The sequence below is a fragment of the Podarcis muralis genome, chromosome 3, assembly GCF_964188315.1.
Source record: "Podarcis muralis chromosome 3, rPodMur119.hap1.1, whole genome shotgun sequence".
Classification (NCBI taxonomy): Eukaryota; Metazoa; Chordata; class Lepidosauria; order Squamata; family Lacertidae; genus Podarcis; species Podarcis muralis.
The window spans coordinates 5566265-5587255 of record NC_135657.1 but is presented as its reverse complement, the minus strand read 5'-3'; the positions used below and the strand labels follow the sequence as shown (position 1 = coordinate 5587255).

Here is a 20991-nt window from a genome sequence, read left to right as displayed (position 1 = left end):
GTTTTTAAGTTCCGAAAACCCACAAATGGCCAGATTTTGAACTTCTCTGTCATTCCATTCCAGGTTCTTTTTCTGATTGAGTTTTCGATGGCTACTCAGTGTTAAGGCAAAGCATTCTGGGTGATGTTCTGACACACCCCTGTCTTTCATTTCATGTTAAAGAAAAAAATGTCCGGGTCTTTCTGGCTCCTTGAGCTTCTTCAAAGAGCTTAATCTTGATCTCCATCTTTCCCTCCCATTGTTCTCTTTCGAGGAGCACCTGGTGTATTTGATCTTGCGGGCGGTTAGGGCCGTGCTTATGCCCTTCACCACTTGGAGTCCCAGAGCCGGATACGGCAGCAAGTTCCGGCATTGAGCGCCAAACTGACTCCATTTGTCAAGAAGTGGTAGCAGCCGTCCATTCTTCCTGCACCCACAGATAACATCCATGGAGGGTAGAACTGCCCATGAGGTTCCTCTGTGGGTCAGGATGGCTTGACAGTGTTCCAAAGGAACAATGGCTCTGAGGCCCACTCCTCCAAGCTCCTCCTCCTCGATTCATCGCTTCCTCCATAAATACCAAGGCTCCAGACCCTGCTCTCCATCCGATCTTCCGAGAGACCTTCTCCATCATCGGATCATCTGACATTGGGACTCCAAGAGCGAGATCCAAGCCAGGCCTCCACCATGAAGGCCTCCTTCCTTGCCCTTGTGGGGCTCCTCTTCGTCGTAGCCTCTGAAGGTAATGGCATTTGGATTACTCTTTTTTTGGAGTGGGAGAGACGGGCTGGATTAGATGGCTCCTGAGACCCCGAAGGTTGTGTTCTACCTTAAGAAATGGAACTAAGGGCGTCTTCCTTAGTTAAGGGGTTTAGACAAATTAGTGTAGGATGGAGCTATCAATGGCTGATAGCCATTGGGACAAAGGGACTCTGAAAGCCAACTGCTGGGAAATGCAAGTGGACCGCATGCTGTTGTGCTCATTCTGTGCTTGCATGTGCTCCATTGGGTCATGTGGTTGGCCACTGTGAAGACAGGATACTAGATTAGATGGACTTATGACTCTTGTTATGTTCTCATGTACCCTCTGGTGACATCTCTAGAAGGGGAGATACAATTGCTGTGATCTTGAGATGAGTTGTCTTGAATAGAATAGAATAGAATAGAATAGAATTTATTATTTATACCCCGCCCATCTGGCTGGGTTTCCCCAGCCACTCTGGGCGGCTTGCAACAGATTATTAAAATATTAAACATTAAAAGCTTTCCTAAACAGGGCTGCCTTCAGGTGTCTTCTAAAAGTCTGGTAGTTGTTCTTCTCTTTGACATCTGGTGGGAGGGCATTCCACAGGGCAGGTGCCACTACCGAGAAGGCCCTCTGCCTGGTTCCTTGTAGCTTGGCTTCTCGCAGTGAGGGAACCGTTAGAAGGCCCTCAGCACTGGACCTCAGTGTCTGGGCAGAACAATGGGGGTGGAGACGCTCCTTCAGGTATACAGGACCAAGACCATTTAAGGCTTTAAAGGTCAGCACCAACACTTTGAATTGTGCTCAGAAACGTACTTGCTACCCCCTCAGTGCCTTTGGTGCTGTGGAAGAGCCACTGGTGGTATATTCTCTTGGTCAGTGCTGTGGGGAGGACAGTCATAACAAAACAGATAGCGGAGGAAGAAAATGGGAGCAAGGTCTTGAGTTGAGAGTAGGGATGGAAGAACCTGTCCATTTCAGTTTTTCTCCATTTCTATTCCCTGCCCCCCAATCTTAAATTCTGTACATTTCTACAGCAACTTGTGGGTTTTAAAAAATAAAATAAAATTCTCAGGAAGCTATTTCGTGAGATGCTGTTGTTAGAGTGATGGACTAGGACTTAGGAGGGCTAGCTTCAAATTCCCATTCAGCCATGAAACTCATTGGGTGACCCTGGGCCATTTTTGGTATGCCATATTTATTATTTTGTACACATTTATTTATTTATTGCAAGTTGTTTTCCTTAATATAACAAATTTTGTATGTTTAAAAATAAAATAATTTAAGTATTTTTAGGCACACTTTCCTCTAATGTAAGCATTTTGGGGCCCATCATTTGGAGAAATTAAGAGACATGTGAATTCTGAAGGATGGGTTTGTTTTTGTTTGTGAAGTGAGAATTAGCTCACTTCTTGATACATAGGAAACAAGATCAGGTTTCTCCCCATCCTGAGTTGAGTGTGGGTAGCATTGCACTGAGTATACCTGTGCTTCTTTGCTCCCATTCCCACCTCAATGATTGACATGGGAAAAGGGATTGCTCAGACTGGACAAAAGGAAGAAAGCTGTATGATATTGGTAGTGTCACAGGCACTAGCCAATAGGTAGCTGGAACATTATGTATCATCAGGCTGCATGTCTTGGGACTTTAAAGGATGTATCTAATGAGTTTAGCAATCAACCCTTCTGCCTCAGGTAACATTGGGTATATATGGCATGAGTTTCAAACAAATACCGTATTTTTCCATGTATAAGACTATGTTTTTTGCTTTTAAAAAAATCGTTAAAAATTGAGGGTTGTCTTATAGACAGATGGTTAATGGACAGGGGTTCAAGCTCTGGCTCTGATGTGGGCGACCCTGGCCCGGGCTCGAGTTCGGGTTCTTGAAATAGGGCAACTCTAACTTTGGGCAACCTCTGCAAAAAAAGCTCAAAGTTAGGTTGGCAGGAGCAGGGACCGAGCAACAGGAGCTCACCCCGTCGCAGGGATTCAAACCGCCGACCTTCTGATCGGCAAGTCCTAGGCTTTGTGGTTTAACCCACAGCGCCAACGCATAGAAACTGGACATGTTTTTCTCTCCCAACTAACTCTGGGCTCCCTCTTCGGCAGGCATCAAACGGCACTGCAACCAACGCTGTTACGGAGAATGCCGCAAGAGCTGCCCGTACGGCTGGATTCCAACATCAAACTGTGCATGCGCGCACACGTCAAACATCTGCTGTCTTCCACCACCACCACCGCCACCGCCGCCGCCGCCGCCACCACCACCACCACCGCCGCCTCCACCGCCGCCGCCGCCGCCGCCTCCACCGCCACCGCCACCACCTCATCGTAAATGGGCCCCCCCACCTCCTCCGCCACCCCCTCCGCCACCGCATCATCCTAAATGGCATCCACCACCCCCACCTCCTCCTCCTCCTCCCCCACCCCCACCTCCTCCTCCCCCTCCTCCTCCCCCTATTAAATGGCACCCACCTCCTCCTCCTCCTCCCCCACCCCCGCCTCCCCCTCCCCCTATTAAATGGCACCCGCCTCCTCCTCCCCCACCCCCACCTCCCCCGCCTCCCCCACCTCCTCCCCCACCTCCCCGACCTCCTCCTCCTCGTAAATGGCACCCTCGCCCACCCCCTCCACCCCCACCTCCTCCTCCCCCTCCTCCTCCCCCACCCCCACCCTCTAAGTATCACTGGTGATAACAGCAGAAAGCCTGAGCGCCCAGGAAAAGAAGGAAGAGTTGAGTCGAGTTCAAAAGCCATCTCATTTGGGGGAGGGGGAATGGAAAAAGAAACCCAGTTTTGGTCGCTTCTTCTTATCAAATAAAATAAAATAAAAATGTAAACCTTGTCAACTGTACGTTTCGCTCGTTTCCTTCCCTAGAGTGGATTTTGGATGGCGAGACCTAGGGTTGGTCTACCACGCACAGTGGGGTTCTTCACTATGGCGTCGGCTATTTCTCTAGCACATTCAGAGTAGTGGTAGCAAGGGCCTCATCCACTTAGAAGGCAACTGTGTGGGGTTGGGGGTTAGGTCACCGAAGGCTGTGGGTGGCAACACAACCTGAAGTCCTAAAATGCCAGGGTGCCCTTAATAATAATATACTATTTCTACCCCACAGATCTGGCTGGGTTTTCCCAGTCACTCTGGGTGGCTGCCAACAGAATACAGTGGTACCTGGGGTTACAGACGCTTCAGGTTACAGACACTTCAGGTTACAGATTCTGCTAACCCAGAAATAGTACCTTGGGTTAAGAGCTTTTCTTCAGGATGAGAACAGAAATCGCGCGGCAGCGGTGCGGTGGCAGTGGGAGGCCCCATTAGCTAAAGTGGTACCTCAGGTTAAGAACAGTTTCAGGTTAAGAATGGACCTCCAGAACAAATTAAGTTCTTAACCTGAGGTGCCACTATATTAAAAGCATGACAAAACATCAAACGTTAAAAACTTCCCTAAACAGGGCTGCCTTCAGATGTCTTCTAAAAGTCAGATAGTTGTTTATTTCCTTGACATCTGATGGGAGGGCATTCCACAGGGCAGGCGCCACTACTGAGAAGGCCCTCTGCCTGGTTCCCTGTAACTTGGCTTCTCGCAGTGAGGGAACTGAACCGCCAGAAGGCCCTCAGAGCTGGACCTCAGTGTCCGGGCTGGACGATGGGGGTGGAGATGCTCCTTCAGATATACCGGGTCGAGGCTGTTTAGGGCTTTAAAGGTCAGCACCAACACTTTGATTTGTGCTCAGAAACGTACTGGGAACCAATGTAGGTCTTTCAGGTAGCTTAGACTGAGAGTGAGTGACTGGCCCAAGTGAGCTTCACAGTCAAGTGGGGGGATTTGAACCCTGATCTTCCAGGTCTTAGTCCAGCAATCTAACCACTATGTCACTCTGGCTCTCCCTGTGTGCTTGAATCCCCCTTGCAAAATACTGACAGTCGGGGAGGCCTTCAAAAACCTCACACCCCACCTCCACTCGGAAGTGGTACAGTCCACAATCCCTGCCACCTCTCCTTCTGTGTCCTGGCCTCTGATTCCCCATCCGGACTGCTTCCCTTTCTTCCTTCCTCCCCGTCCTTCCCTCTGCCATTTGCCTCTCAGGCTGCATCTCCTCCTCTGCACGCTTTTCAGTTGCAATTCTCCTTCCTCCTGGAACGCAGCAGGGAAATGCTTCTCCCTCCCGCATTAATTGCTGGCGTCCCCCTTTTGTGATATTCCCCACCTCTGACGTCGCTCTTTGCCAAAGCAGATTAGAGGAAGGCTTTGTCAAAGCCCACAGCCTCCTTGCAGCGGCGGCCGGCGGCAGAAGAAGCGGAGCGCAATCTCTCCTGAAAGCACCTTGTTAGCGACCCACTTTGGAATGGACTGGGAGGCTGGGGGGGGGGGGGGGGTCAGGAACGGGAAAGGCAACTGAGCTGCGAGTGAGGGAGAAAGCAACCTCTCCAGCCTGCCTCGGGACATTGGTTTGGAATGCTGGCAGGAGATCAGATTGCCTTTACAGTGGTAACTCGGGTTACATACGCTTCAGGTTACACACTCTGCTAACCCAGAAATATTGTGCTCTGGCGGCGTAGCGGCAGCAGGAGGCCCCATTAGCTAAAGTGGTGCTTCAGGTTAAGAACAGTTTCAGGTTAAGTACGGACCTCCGGAACGAATTAAGTATTTAACCCACCCGCGACGGGGTGAGCTCCCATTGCTCAGTCCCTGCTCCTGCCAACCTAGCAGTTTGAAAGCACGCAGTGCAAGTAGATAAATAGGTACCGCTCCGGCGGGAAGGTAAACGGCATTTCCGTGCGCTGCTCTGGTTCGCCAGATGACCCGGAAGCTGTACGCTGGCTCCCTCGGGCAGTAGAGCGAGATGAGCGGTGCAACCCCAGAGTCGTCCACGACTGGACCTAAACGGTCAGGGGTCCCTTTACCTTTACCACTCTATTACATACACCCTTGTATGAATTAACTGAAACAAAGCATGTTTTCTATCTTACTCATAATCCTGTACAGTGGTACCTCTGGTTATGTACTTAATTTGTTCCGGAGGTCCGTTCTTAACCTGAGGCACCACTTTAGCTAATGGGGCCTCCCGCTGCTGCCGCGCCGCCACCACGTGATTTCTGTTCTCATCCTGATGCAAAGTTCTTCTACAACTAATCCAGAATGCGGCAGCTAGACTGGTGACTGGGAGCGGCCGCCGAGACCACATAACACCGGTCTTGAAAGACCTACACTGGCTCCCAGTACATTTCTGAGCACAATTCAAAGTGTTGGTGCTGACCCTTAAAGCCCTAAACGGCCTCGGTCCAGTATACCTGAGGGAGCGTCTCCACCTCCATGGTTCTGCCCGGACACTGAGGTCAAGCGCCAAGGGCCTTCTGGTGGTTCCCTTGCTGTGAGAAGCCAAGTTACAGGGAACCAGGCAGAGGGCCTTCTCGGTAGTGGTGCCCACCCTGTGGAACGCCCTCCCACCAGATGTCAAAGAGAAAAATAACTACCAAACTTTTAGAAGACATCTGAAGGCAGCCCTGTTTAGGGAAGCGTTTAATGTTTGATGCATTGCTGTATTTTAATATTTTGTTGGAAGCCGCCCAGAGTGGCTGGGGAAACCCAGCCAGATGGGCGGGGTATAAATTATTATTATTATTATTATTATTAACCCGAGGTACTATTTCTGGGTTAGCGGAGTTTGTAACCTGAAGCGTATGTAACCTGAAGCGTATGTAACTCAAGGTACCACTGTACTCAAAACAAACACGAAAAGTCAGTTGATTATTATGGTGTCGGAAGGCTGCAGCCAATAGAAGGAACGATGCGCTCGCCACGATATATTGAGGTTCTACAAAAGACAGTTATTCCAGAGCTAGAAAGGAGGTATCCTGACTGTACTGGGATATTGCAGCAGGACTTAGCCCCCTGTCACACATCCAAAGCAGTGAAGAAATTCATGACAGAACATCATCATCATCATCATCATCATCATCATTTATTATTTATACCCCGCCCATCTGGCTGAGTTTCCCCAGCCACAGCAAATACAGGTACTTGATTGGCCAGGGAATTCCATGGACATAAATCCCATTGAGAATTTGTGGGCTATATGCAAAAGTCGCCTCTGTGCTGTAGACTGTACGACGATGGAGAAGCTCCTTCAGGCGCTGATTCAAGTGTGGTGCAGGGATCCAAAAATCAACAGTGACTGTTCAAAACTAATAGACTCCATGCCAAATGGTGTTCAAATGCTGCTTAAAAATAGTGGAGGTCATATCCGTTACTAATGTACGTATATGTGAGTTTTTACATGTATATGTGAGTTTTGTACAATAAACTACATTGTTTGTTTCAATTAATTTGAACAAGGGTGGTGTAGGATCTTGCTTCCGAAAGCTGGAGCAGTTAGCAGCCACAAAGTATGCCAGCCACTGTGACCACCCTAGCTTGTTGTTGTTTAGTCGTTTAGTCGTGTCCGACTCTTCGTGACCCCACGGACCAGAGCACGGCAGGCACTTCTGTCTTCCACTGCCTCCCGCAGTTTGGTCAAACTCATGCTGGTAGCTTTTAGTCCAACCATCTCATCCTCTGTCATCCCCTTCTCCTTGTGCCCTCCATCTTTCCCAACATCAGGGTCTTTTCCAGGGAGTCTTCTCTTCTCACGAGGTGGCCAAAGTATTGGAGCCTCAGCTTCAGGATCTGTCCTTCCAGTGAGCACTCAGGGCTGATGTCCTTCAGAATGGATTGGTTTGATCTTCTTGCAGTCCATGGGACTCTCAGGAGCCTCCTCCAGCACCATAATTAAAAAACAACAATTCTTTGGCGATCAGCCTTCTTTATGGTCCAGCTCTCACTTCCATACACCACTACTGGGAAAGTCATAGCTTTAACTATACGGACCTTTGTCTGCAAGGTGATGTCTGCTTTTGAAGATGCTGTCTAGGTTTCCCCCTTTTCTCCTCCATAAAACAATAACCACACAATCTTGCAAGAGGTGAAAATAACATTTGCTCGCTCAGAATACTTGTTGAAGAGAAAGGAGATACAGCAGCTTTGTTCAGACAGGATTAAAAATGCTAATTTGGTTACAAAAACATACTTTGGTCTAATGGAGTCTGAGCAATGGAGCTCAGACATGCAGATGTTCTCCATTGCTTGGAATGAGGTGAAAGGGCAAAGAGCAAATAGCTTGGCCAGGTGAGGAGATTACCATAATTTTCGCTCTATAGGAAGCACCTGACCATAGGACGCACCTTGTTTTAGAGGGGGAAAACAAGGAAAAAAATTCTCCCCCTCTCTGCTCAGCGCCCCTTCAGCGAAGCGGCAGGACAAACGGAGCCCCTTTCCATTTCTCCTCCCGCTTGGCTGAAGGGGTGCTGTGCAGCTCTCCCTTTCTGCTGAAGCCAGGAGAGTCTCGTTCTCCAGGCTTCAGCGAAAGCAACGCAAAGCCTGGAGCATGGAGGGAGCACTCCCTCTGCGCTTCGGAGGCTTTGCATTGCTATCGCTGAAGCCAAGGAGCCTGCATTCACTCCATAGGACGCACACGCATTTCTCCTTAATTTTTGGAGGGGAAAAAGTGTGTCCTATAGAGCGAAAAATACGGTATATATGCAACCTGTGTTATTCCTGGAATGTGTGTTCAACCTGGCTTCTAAATGTGAGTGTGGAATGCTGAGAAAAGCATGGCGAGAGCATGAAAACAGTTCACATATGTGATTGGCGGGCACTTGTGGAATGTGCTGTTTAATATTGCCTGAATGGTTTGACTGTATTTATTGAACATTCAATTCAGCTTTCTTTCGCGCTGATGCTTTGAGGGCCTATTGTGCAAAATGTGGTATTTAAACAAAACATAACACACAGCACTTCAGCTGAGTGACTTTGCCCATGACATGCAAAAGGAGTTGCATAATGGATCAGACATTCGTCGGCGTATCACCTCAGCAAGTGCATCCATTAACCAGCCACTGGGAAACTTCCCTGTGGAAATTGAATAGCCTTAGTTTGAAGTTCAAAGGCCCTCAGGATCGGGGATCGATGCACGGTGGATGCAGAATCGGTCCCCCTTCTGTTCTCCGGAGGCTTGGAGGCAGTGGAACTTCCACTATCTCGCACTCCCGATCTAGGTGCAACGGTTGCAAAACCTTTGAAGCGAGAGGCTTAATGATTTCATGTGATGTCTAAAAAGGTAATGAGCAACAGGCTGCAATAACAAAGGAGTTCCTGTGACACATTAAAGACCGGCAGATTTATTGTGGCAGAAATAAGAGCTAATACTGCCAGTTACATGAAGCATTATTGTGTGTGTGTGTGTGTGTGTGTGTGTGTGTGTGTGAGAGAGAGAGAGAGAGAGAGAGAGAGAGAGAGAGAGAGAGAAATCATATACAGTCATACCTCGGGTTACAGATGCCTCAGGTTGCGTTTTTTTGGGTTGCGAAACCCGGAAGTACCGGAACGGGTTACTTCCGGGTTTCGGGGGTTGTGCATGCACAGAAGCACTAAATCGTGCTTTGCGCATGCGCAGAAGCACCGAATCACAACCCATGCGTGCACAGAAGTGGGTTGCAAACGCTGCAGGTTGCAAACGTGCATCCCAAACGGATCACGTTCGCAACCCGAGCGTCCACTGTATCTGCAGAAGGATACAGTGTCTGCAACGAAGTGTTGCAGTGCTGAGTGTTCCTGCTCAGGGTTTCAAACACACCTTTCCATTACCCCTGCCTCCTCCATCTTCTATTCTCCCTCCATGTGGTCAACTTTGTGTGCATATTCAGCATACTCATGGAGCAATCATAGAACTGTAGACTTGGAAGGTACCCTAGGGGTCATCCAGTCCAACCCCCTGCAATGCAGAAATCTCAACCAAAGCATCCATGGCAGGTGCTCCCCTAACCCTCTGCTTAAACACCTCTGAGGAAAAAGTGACCACCACCTTCCAAGGGAGTCAGTTCCACTGTCAAACAGAATTGCCTTTGTTGTACCGTATTTTTCGCTCTATAAGATGCACTTTTCCCCTCCTAAAAAGTAAGGGGAAATATGTGTGTGTCTTACGGAGCGAATGCAAGCCGAGGTTCTGCTCAGCACTCCCTTTAAACAGCCGTGTGGAGCATGTGTGCAGCTCTTGGGGGCTTTAAAGGGAGAACGGCTGTCCATAAGCCAGGACAGGCCGCGAGATTGCTGCGCTGCGATCCCGCTGCCTGTCCTGGCTTCTGGCATAGCCGCAAAGCCTCTCCTGGGCAGGGAGGTTACAGACGCTTCAGGTTACAGACTCCACTAACCCAGAAATAGTACCTCGGGTTAAGAACTTTGCTTCAGGATGAGAACAGAAATCGTGCAGCAGCGGCGCGGCGGCAGCAGGAGGCCACATTAGCTAAAGTGGTGTTTCAGGTTAAAAACAGTTTCAGGTTAAGAACGGATGTCCAGAACGAATTAAGTACTTAACCCGAGGTACCACTGTATTGTTCCTCCTAACCTGTGGTTCATGTCAAGGCTGGGTGGCAGCGACAAGGAAGAAGAAGAAGAAGAAGAAGAAGAAGAAGAAGAAGAAGAAGAAGAAGAAGAAGAAGAAGAAGAAGAGGTGGTGGAGGAGGAGGAGGAGGAGGAGGAGGAGGAGGAGGAGGAAGAGTTTGGATTTGATATCCTGCTTTATTACTACCCTAAGGAGTCTCAAAGCGGCTAACAATCTCCTTTTCCCTTCCTCCCCCACAACAAACACTCTGGGGGGTGAGTGGGGCTGAGAGACTTCAGAGAAGTGTGACTGACCCAAGGTCACCCAGCAGCTGCATGTGGAGGAGCGGGGAAGTGAACCCGATTCACCAGATTATGAGTCCACCGCGCTTAACCACTGTACCACACTGGCTCTTCCCAGCGGGTAGAGAGAAGCTGGGGAAGGGACAGAGGCCGCAGCCATTTATTTTATTATTGTTATTTATTTCATGAAATTTCTACACCTCTTGATTGTGTGTGTTGTTGTTTTTTAAAAAACACACACTGTGCTGGTCCCGGGGGGAAGGTTACTGTTATCGTAGTCAAAGTTCAGTCCTGAGTCACTAGCCTGGAAATAGTTCACAAGGTGCGAGGCGAGGTCCGAAGCAGGAAGCCGGGTGGGGAACAGGAACACTGGAGGATCAGGTCTGGGTCCGGGTAAGAGCAGGTACTCAACAACGACGTTGCTCCCGCAACCTGGGACCGGGCTGACTGGCCTTTATCTTCTCTAAGGCCAGGGGCGGTCCTGGCCCCCAGGAGCCCCGCCTCTCCTGGCCTTAAGGCGAGCACTCCTCCTGGGAGAAACCAGTTCCCTCCGCCTCTCTGCCCTAAGCCTCTGCAGTTCAGGAGAGGCTGAAGGGTTACTGGGCCCCGGGGGAGACTCACCTGTAGGCACTGAGTCCTCAACCACCTCTGGAGCCAGAATGGATTCACCTGGTACCTGCTCCTGAGGATCCGGCACAGGTGCAGGCTCCTCAGCATCAAGGCCTTGCCCCAGTTCAGCCGGCCCTGGAGGCGGGGACTCCTGTGCCGGCTGGGATTCCTCCGGTTCACTCTCTGAATCGGAATCCCAGGCCATTACACACACCCTCAAAGTGGTTTAATTTTTCTTATGAAATTTCGTACACATACACCCCAATTCTGCGCCCCTCTGCCCCCCACCCCACACAGTATGCCACTGGTAGAAACCCCCTGTGTGGGTTGTCGCTGAGGAAGGAGGGGTGAAGGAGAACTCTGGGCAGGATCTGCCTCTTCTAGAGTGATAGTCACTTAGATATGGCCTGAAGCTCGGGGCAAGAGTGGAGCAGCTACAAGAGTTGAGAGGGAACAAGGCATCCTGTATCCTCCAGCGATGGGCCACAGAGCAGCACTCAGGTTAAAAGATCTGAGAAGATAACAGCAGCTGGCAGTTTTAGGCCAGGGGAAAATGAGGGGGCTGAAAGATAGCCATGGAACCCATAGCCATCACAGCTCACTATCCTGGGCAGCGATCTGGCTCTGACACACCAGGCCAATTTGCTGCTTCGAAGAGCCTCTGTGCAGAACAAAGTCCGGTGGCTGCAAGTTAAAGAGAATATCTGAGTTCAGCCCCTGGCACGGACAACGGGTCCTTTCAACATGAATTCCTCAAAGTGCCCTTCACATGGATGGTGCTACGTGAATTAATAGTATTAGGACGAGGCCATGGCTCAGGGGGTTTCCTGCAGCAGATTCCTGGGAGTTACGTAAGGGGTTCCACCTGCGTACATTGGACCACCTGCAAGATTTGTGCAGTGTGAAGCCACTCCACCAAGTTTGTCTACCGTGCAGCAACACTCTCTGATAATACAGTAGTAAAGGTAAAGGTAAAGGGACCCCTGACCATTAGGTCCAGTCAGGACCGGCTCTGGGGTTGCAGCGCTCATCTTGCTTTATTGGCCAAGGGAGCTGGCATACAGCTTCTGAGTCATATGGCCAGCATGACTAAGCCGCTTCTGGCGAACCAGAGCAGCACACGGAAATGCCATTTACCTTCCTACCAGAGCAGTACCTATTTATCTACTTGCACTTGACATGCTTTCGAACTGCTAGGTTGGCAGGAGCTGGGACCGAGCAACAGGAGCTCACCCCGTCGCACGGATTCGAACCGCCGACCTTCTGATCAGCAAGTCCTAGGCTCTGTGGTTTAACCCACAGCGCCACCTGCGACCCTAATACAGTGGTACCTTGGGTTAAGTACTTAATTTGTTCCAGAGGTCTGTTCTTACCCTGAAACTGTTCTTAACCTGAAGCACCACTTTAGCTAATGGGGCCTCCCACTCCTGCCGCAAGATTTCTGTTCTCATCCTGAAGCAAAGTTCTTAACCCGAGGTACTATTTCTGGGTTAGCGGAGTCTGTAACCTGAAGCGTATGTAACCCGAGGTACCACTGTACTCACACAAGCCCTGTTTTGGGAAAGGGCCGTAGCTCAGGAGCAGACATCTCCAGGTACGGCCCCCAGAAAGTTGCTTGGAAGAAAATGTGGCCCCTCGGGCTGGAAAGGCTTCCTTACCTGTGCTATATCAGCTGGGAGCCTCGCTCACTTCTCTGTTACACCCAGGAGGATTCCCAGCCAAGAATCTGGACCAGTTCCCTGCCTCCCACTACAGTAACACTTTTTGACAGGCTAACACAGAGGAGTGGGTGTTGATAGATTCCTACACAGTCGGAAGCAGCCATATGCTCCCAAAGTGTTTATTATCCAAGGATCAGAATGAGAACATATTTCTTTTTGAAATCTAAACACAACAGACCCGATGCCAATGCTTTATTGCATTATAGGGCTCTGTGCCAGGGGTTGCCCAGGCGATGCCCTCCGATAGCTCTGGGGCTCCAGCTCCCATCCCAGTGGGAATTGTCATAGGGCAACTTCTAGAGGGCTCTCCTTGGCTCCCCATTCTCTGTGCTGGGGAGAAAGGCCTCTGATAAGGTCTCTGGCAATAGGGCTGAGAATCATACCTTGCAGAAGGAGCAGGGCAGTTTCTTCAGCCCAAAGGCCACATTCCCCAGTGGACAACTTTCTGCGGGCCACATGTCAGAGATGGGCAGAACCAGATGGAGATATAGGCAGAGCAATAGGGAGGAGGATTCTTACCTTTCTACAGAAGGCTACGTTCCAGCCTGGACCATAAAGAAGGCTGATCGCCGAAGAATTGATGCTTTTTGAATTCTGGTGCTGAAGGAGACTCTTGAGAGTCCCATGGACTGCAAGAAGATCAAACCTATCCATTCTTAAGGAAATCAGCCCTGAGTGCTCACTGGAAAGACAGATCCTAAAGCTGAGGCTCCAATACTTTGGCCACCTCATGAGAAGAGAAGGCTCCCTGGAAAAGACCCTGATGTTGGGAAAGATGGAGGGCACAAGGAGAAGGGGACGACAGAGGATGAGATGGTGGGACAGTGTTCTCGAAGCTACCAGCATGAGTGTGACCAAACTGCGGGAGGCAGTGGAAGACAGGAGTGCCTGGCGTGCTCTGGTCCAGGGGGTCATGAAGAGTGGGACACAACTAAACGACTAAACAACAAGAACAATCTGATAGGGAGAGTGGGGGTTTGGGAAGGCTTAGAAATGATTTGGGGCATTAGGGACTCATTTCCAAAGGCGAAAGGGAGCCCTCTCAAGTCCCATGGAAGATTCAAAATACAGTGGTACCTCGGGTTAAGTACTTAATTCATTCCGGAGATCCATTCTTAACCTGAAACTTTTCTTAACCTGAAGCACCACTTTAGCTAATGGAGCCTCCCGCTGCTGCCACGCCACCGGAGCATGATTTCTGTTCTCATCCTGAAGCAAAGTTCTTAACCCGAGGTACTATTTCTGGTTTAGCAGAGTCTGTAACCCGAAGCGTCTGTAACCTGAAGCGTATGTAACCCGAGGTACCACTGTAAGCCCCTTTGTTCCAGTCAAAAGCTGGGGTGGGCCAAATTTGACTTTTGCTCTCTTGCGGTCCCATGAGAGAGGGGCGTGTGAGAGAGTGAGAGAGCGAGTGAATCCCACCCCAAACCCGGCTTCTACCTGACACCCTCCATTCTTGTCATACAATTCAGGTAAGGAAACACATAGGAGTTAAATCACAGGGAACGGAGGCCTTTGAAGTGACTTATCTGTGAGATTACAAACTGTTCGTTGTATTAAGAAGGAAGAAAAAGGGGGGGGTGGAAATCCACTCATTCTTTGGAAACGGGTTTAGCCGAATTATTAGTAATAAGCGCATTAAGACATTTTCAATTTTATTTTTTTTATTTTATTGGTTGTTGTTTTTTGCATTGTCTTTGACATTTCAGGTTACTAAAGGATTATATCCATAGGCTGTGGTAATCCTTGTCTATTTAGAAAATACATGGGCAACTCCCCAACCACCAAACATCTGCCCCCTTCTACAGCACATCTGTTAAGCTGGCAGATTTTGTGCATACTGTTCTTTGATGCCCAAGGGTTTAGTTTCCTAGAAATTGTCAAAACATGGGGGTGGGGGGTGGGGAGGAAATCCCTTCCCTCTGTCCCTCCCTCCCTCTCTTCCACCAGGCTGTCGAGTCGGCAATTTTGTAGCTTAACGTTTATTTTATTTTATTTAGCCTAAGAGGGTTTAAAATATATAAAAACCCCATCAGCTGATTTCGGCACTGCAGCCTCCTTGTATACTGGCAAAATCGATGAATGCGTTTAAAATACTTTTGTGAGTGTCGCTTAACAAACAAACCAGATTCTTAAAAGAGCTGAAGACACCCAAATTAGCACTGAACAGACATTAAATGGGTTGGCGTTGCCGTAGCACAAAAAACAGCCAGCCCCTATTCTTAACGACTGACTAATTACCAGCAGTTTTTAATTATGGGGCGTGCGTTGGAGGCAGGAGAGAGTTTACAAACTTGCCATCCGCTCTAAACACACATATGTGTCTCCCTCCCTCCCTTCTCCCTTTCCCCCCAATTGTGCCAAGAGTGGAGCTGGGAAGGCCTGCGATTCTCATTAATTAGATGGCAAGCCACCTAAAAACACATGCTTTCGTCTATCGGAGGAATGACCCCCCCAGGCTGCCAAATGGTGCTCCTCAGTGACTGAGCAGTCTGAACTAATGCTGGGAGATCTGTTAGTGGAGCAAGATGAGCGGGGAGAGGCGACTTTTACAGATGGTGATCTATTTTGTCCTTGATGATGATGATGGCGACGATTAATTTATTTCTTCTATACCTTTCCCCATGACTGGAACTCAAGGCAGCTTACGGATAAATGCAAGAACATCTAAAAACATGGGGTGGGGGTGGGGAGAGAGACACAATTTTTTATTTTTTTTTTGCAAAATTAAACATTGATCAAATTAAAACTGTATACTGTATTTTTTGCTCTATAAGACTCACTTTTTCCCTCCTAAAAAGTAAGGGAAAATGTGTGTGTGTCTTATGGAGCGAATGCAGGCTGTGCAGCTATCCCAGAAGCCAGAATAGCACGAGGGATTGCTGCTTTCACTGCGCAGCGATCCCTCTTGCTGTTCTGGCTTCTGAGATTCAGAATATTTTTTTTCTTGTTTTCCTCCTCCAAAAACTAGGTGCATCTTGTGGTCTGGTGCGTCTTATAGAGTGAAAAATATGGTATATACCATACAAACAACTACCGGTACAATGAAAACTAGATGGGTCTGGTAGGCTTTTCTTAGGGACTTATGAAATCACCGAAGGTCTTGGTCAAGGTTTAGCAAACTTTTTCAGCAGGGGGCCAGTCCACTGTCTCTCGGACCTTGTTGGGGGCCGGACTATATTTTGAAAAAAAATAATAATGAATGAATTCGTATGCCCCTGTTAACTCTGTTAACACCCCACAAATAACCCAGAGATGCATTTTAAATAAAATCACACATTCTACTCATGTAAAAACAAGCTGATTCCCGTACTGTCCGGGGGCAGCCAGCCCCTGGGCCTTAGTTTGCCTACCCCTGGTCTTGGTGGACCAAATATTTTTTTCCAGCCTATGGTAGCAATTGCAGTGCCCTGTGCTAGATGCTGTATCATTTTCAATTGTATTTTATTGCTTCCTTTAATTTTTGCATTGTATTGCAATTTGCATTCCGCATAACTTAGTTTTCTGAGAGTTTCTATTATTGCCTTAATAGTTTTAACTGAGTTGGGGAGGTGTCTATGGATAACCCCACGTAGAGAGTGACTCTGATAGAGCCTACAATCCACATGGCAAGTTGCTGAAAAGTCTTTCAGTGTGGGTGATATTTTTCTTAATTTGGTGAATAAATCTCATCTGAACTGATCCCAATGGAAAGCTGGTCCATTATCCCATTTTAGATGTTCCTTACTCGTGAAGATTTTATCAGCCAGAAACAACAAAAGCCCGCTTATTCAATTTATTTATGATAAATGATCATGCTCCACATCTACTGGACCTCTGAAAAAAGAAGAAGACCCAAACAATGTCAGATTCTGTATTATTGAAAGTGAGTAGCGAGCCTTCATCATTGCTTCCTAGAACAGTCAGGTGCTTCCACGAGAGCCAGTGTGGTGTAGTGGTTAAGAGCAGTAGTCTTGTAATCTGGTGAACTGGGTTCGCTTCCCTGCTCCTCCACATGCAGCTGCTGGGTGACTTTGGGCTAGTCATACTTCTCTGAAGTCTCTCAGCCTCACTCATCTCACAGAGTGTTTGTGGTGGGGGAGGAAGGGAAAGGAGAATGTTAGCTACTTTGAGACGCCTTCGGGTAGTGATAAAGCGGGATATCATATCCAAACTCTTCCTCCTCCTCCCCCTTCCTCCTCCTCCTCCTCCTCCTCCTACCCCTCTTCTTCTTCTTCCAAGGAGGTCAAAGGTCTTTCTCGCTCTCCTTTTGCAGTGCCTTTTAATCTCTCTGAACAAATTCAAACTGCTCCTTCCCTGTTCCTCTGCTCAGATTCCAGATGTGATTCTGCTCCTGACCACTGACTGCAGCACGTTCAGTTAAAAGGGCCTCGGGCAGATGGGTGCTGAGACGATCCCTTTTTTTGAGGCATTGGAGAACTTTTCAGCTGTGACTTGCGACCAAACGGTCTGCCCATTTCAGCTCTGTCAGTTTCTCTGTTTTCCAATCTTAGCCATTTTGCCAGCCAAATGGCTATCGGAATAAAGAAGATATTTCCACCGTGGGTCTCCTGAGGCAAGGAGTTCCACAAGTGCAGACAAAAAAGATTGTCCTGTCCCACATCCCATCTGTAATATCCAAGGCAACACGATGACCAAGTACAACGATACGATGTCAATAGAAACCCTTTATATAATCTATACTGAAGATTGAATAGTATGGAATATATGAAATGCACTCTCTGCAAAACCAAATAAACAGAAATCTTACAAATCTCTGAAAGTCACAAAATATGCACTCTTGATGGATTCTCTTGAAAACATAGAACCAAATGAAAGTCTTATAAGTCTCTGAAAGTCTTTGTAGACTATGCAAGTCTCTGAAAGAAGCAATGGATCAGATTCTTATCTGGTGAAAACAAGCCGTAAAGCTTTGTTTTATGACGTCCAATGCTGCCGAAGTAGTCCACAAACAGACGTAGTGAACAGTGATTCCGGATATACCCACTGTTTCGTGGAATTCTTCTTCAGCACAGCAGACGGTTACAAAAATGCTTCATAAACTGTAAATGAATTAATGAAACAATGACCTGCAAATGCATGGTAACTTACAATAACTCAAATTATGATAAACTGTACGCGTGAACTATAATGTCAATTCAATATGAAATAAAACCAAAAGTACATACCCAATCTATATGGTGAATGGAATTGTATAACAACAATTGCTATGGAGTAGTGGTCATCCCATCTGAACAGAGCTTGGATGCTGGAGGCGGGGGTCAGGATCAGGATGAGGCAAGAATCTCTCCAGTTGGTCTTCAAGAGAAGAGGAACGCCTTGAGCTAACATGGTCCTAAGCTGGCTGCCCCGCTCTTGCGTCTTCCAGATGTTCACAGCTCTCACCAGCCTAGCCAATGATCAGGGATGATGGAAGTTGGGAGGCCCACAACATCTGGGGAACCACAGCTTCCCCTGTTCCTGATTCGAGAAACTTCTCCGCCTGCTTCTCGTGAGCCTGAACCCCTCCCCTGATTTCTTCTGAAGTACAAACAGAGCAGAGGGAAATATCCTCCACAACGTGGCTCTTGTGTGGATAATGTCAGGGAGCCAACAAGGAGAGCAGGTCATTCGCAGATCAGAGAAAGACAGTGAAACACCAGCTAACTTAGTTTCTTTATTCAGGAAATAGAACAAAGAACACAGAGAAACTTCATTGGCTCCCAGCACGTTTCCGAGCACAATTCAAAGTGTTGGTGCTGACCTTTGAGGCCCTAAATGGCCTTGTCCCAGTATACCTGAAGGAGCGTCTCCACCCCCATTGTCCAGCCCGGACACTGAGGTACAGCACTGAGGGCCTTCTGGCAGTTCCCTCCCTGCGAGAAGCCAAGTTACAGGGAACCAGGCAGAGGGCCTTCTCGGTAGTGGCACCTGCCCTGTGGAACGCCCTCCCAGCAGATGTCAAGGCAATAAACAACTATTTTACTTTTAAAAGACAACTGAAGGCGGCCCTGTTTAGGGAAGTTTTAAATGTCTGACGCTGCATTGTTTTTAATATTCGGTTGGAAGGCGCCCAGAGTGGCTGGGGAAATTCAGCCAGATGGGCAGGGTATAAATAATAAATTATTATTATTACTACTAAGGCTTGATGCTATCTAGATCATGGGTAGGCAAACTAAGGCCTGGGGACCAGATCTGGCCCAATCGCCTTCTAAATCCAGGCCACGGACGGTCCAGGAATCAGCATGTTTTTACATGAGTAGAATGTGTCCTTTTATTTAAAATGCACCTCTGGGTTATTTGTGGGGCATAGGAATTCGTTCATTTCCACCCCAAAATATAGTCCTGCCCCCCACAAGGTCTGAGGGACAGTGGACCGGCCCCCTGCTGAAAAAGTTTGCTGACCCCTGGTCTGGATTAAGCAGTTGCCTGGACTGGCTTGTAACTCCCCCTCCCTTCCCTATCCCTCTGCATCAGGCCCCTCTATGGTGAACCCCAAGGGACCCTTTCTGTTTCTGCCTGGTTCTCTGCTCTGCAACATGTAATAGATTCCTTGTTCTGGGAGTTGGCCAGTTTCCCACCACCAGGACCTGGGATCCCAATACTCTCCCTCTGTGCTTTCCCTGGGGGGCTGTTGGTCAAGAAGCATCCACCCCTCCCCCTCATCCAGCCAGCCTCTGACAGATAACCACAAATCAGAAGTCAGCATGAGTTTAAGGTGTGAAGACTGGAATACTTAGTTAGTCTAGGAATTAGCGGTCAGGAAGCTCAGAGCAGGAGCAGAATGTAGCCTCCAACCCTCTCTGTCTCACCTTTAGAACTTTTCCTAGACCACACCCCTTCCTGTCCAGGCCACACCCCTCATTAGCCCTGTTGCACACCCTTCTGCTTGGCTGGAATGTCTCCTTGCACTCCGATCACACCCTTCACTTGTCTAGGTGGAGGTTCGAGAGGGGTGATTGTAGGAACTACACTACTTTACATTTGTTGTTGTTGTTGTTTAGTCATTTAGTCGTGTCTGACGCTTCGTGACTCCATGGACCAGAGCACGCCAGGCACTCCTGTCCTCCACGGCCCCCCGCAGTTGGGTCAAACTCATGCTGGTAGCTTCGAGAACACTGTCCCACCATCTCGTCCTCTTTCGTCCCCTTCTCCTTGTGCCATCCATCTTTCCCAACATCAGGGTCTTTTCCAGGGAGTCTTCTCTTCTCATGAGGTGGCCAAAGTATTGGAGCCTCAGCTTCAGGATCTGTCCTTCCAGTGAGCACTCAGGGCTGATTTCCTTCAGAATGGATAGGTTTGATCTTCTTGTAGTCCATGGGACTCTCAAGAGTCTCCTCCAGCACCAGAATTCAAAAGCATCAATTCTTCGGCGATCAGCCTTCTTTATGGTCCATCTCTCACTTCCATACATCACGACTGAGGAAACCATAGCTTTAACTATATGAACCTTTGTCGGCAAGGTGATGTTGCTCCACCGAATTTTACCTCTGGCTCCACCCACCACCAGCATGCCCTGCCCATCACGGAAGGAATGCAGCCCTCTAGCTGAAAAAGGGTTCCCCATCGCTGGGGTGGCGTAAACAGGACTGAGACTTATACCTGCTCAAGATTCCTTGCACATTTTAATATGCCTTAGCTGACCCACTGCCATTGCTCGCTTGGGGTCTGGCCAGTTCAGGTGTGACCACGGAACAATAGCTGCACTCCCTAGCAAACTGTTGAAACACAATAACTATTTCATAGTAGAACTAGCACCATCCTCTCCTTGCTCCGGCAGGCCCCGTGTGAGCAGTCATGGACAGCAGCTTCCATTGCTTAGTCACCCTTGAAGGGATGTCCCAAAGGATCTTCCCCCTATGCTTGTGAGAAGTCGAGCTAGGAGCTCTCAGGCTTCCCAGATCAATGGTTTGAAGCCTTCTCAGAGCTGAACGTGTGGTTGCCTTCTTGCCACAAAGAGGAATCCCCAGTGATTTGTGCAAAACAGCTGCATGGGAATCGTAGGCTGAGCTCATAATTTGGGGTCATATGCATGGGCAGGGGGAAGGAAACCATCAGTGTTCAGAAACTCCTGCTCTGTTGGTGAATTTGAGGCTACAAAGGGATCCAGTTGTTTGAAAGTTTTATCTGTTCCCCAATGCTCAGAGTTCTATCCCCTAATAATAATAATAATAATAATAATAATAATAATAATAATAATTTTTTATTTATACCCCACCCATCTGACTGGGTCTCCCCA

General features: G+C 48.5%; 1 protein-coding gene across 1 annotated transcript; it reads left to right on the top strand.

The window, feature by feature from the left end:
* Nucleotides 1-666: 666 nt before the first annotated feature.
* LOC144327135 (uncharacterized) lies at nucleotides 667-3418 on the top strand. The gene is made up of 2 exons (XM_077925322.1): nucleotides 667-721; nucleotides 2835-3418. The coding sequence occupies exons 1-2, from the start codon at nucleotides 667-669 to the stop codon at nucleotides 3416-3418; spliced, it is 639 nt and encodes a 212-aa protein (XP_077781448.1).
* The last annotated feature ends 17573 nt before the right edge of the window (nucleotides 3419-20991 follow it).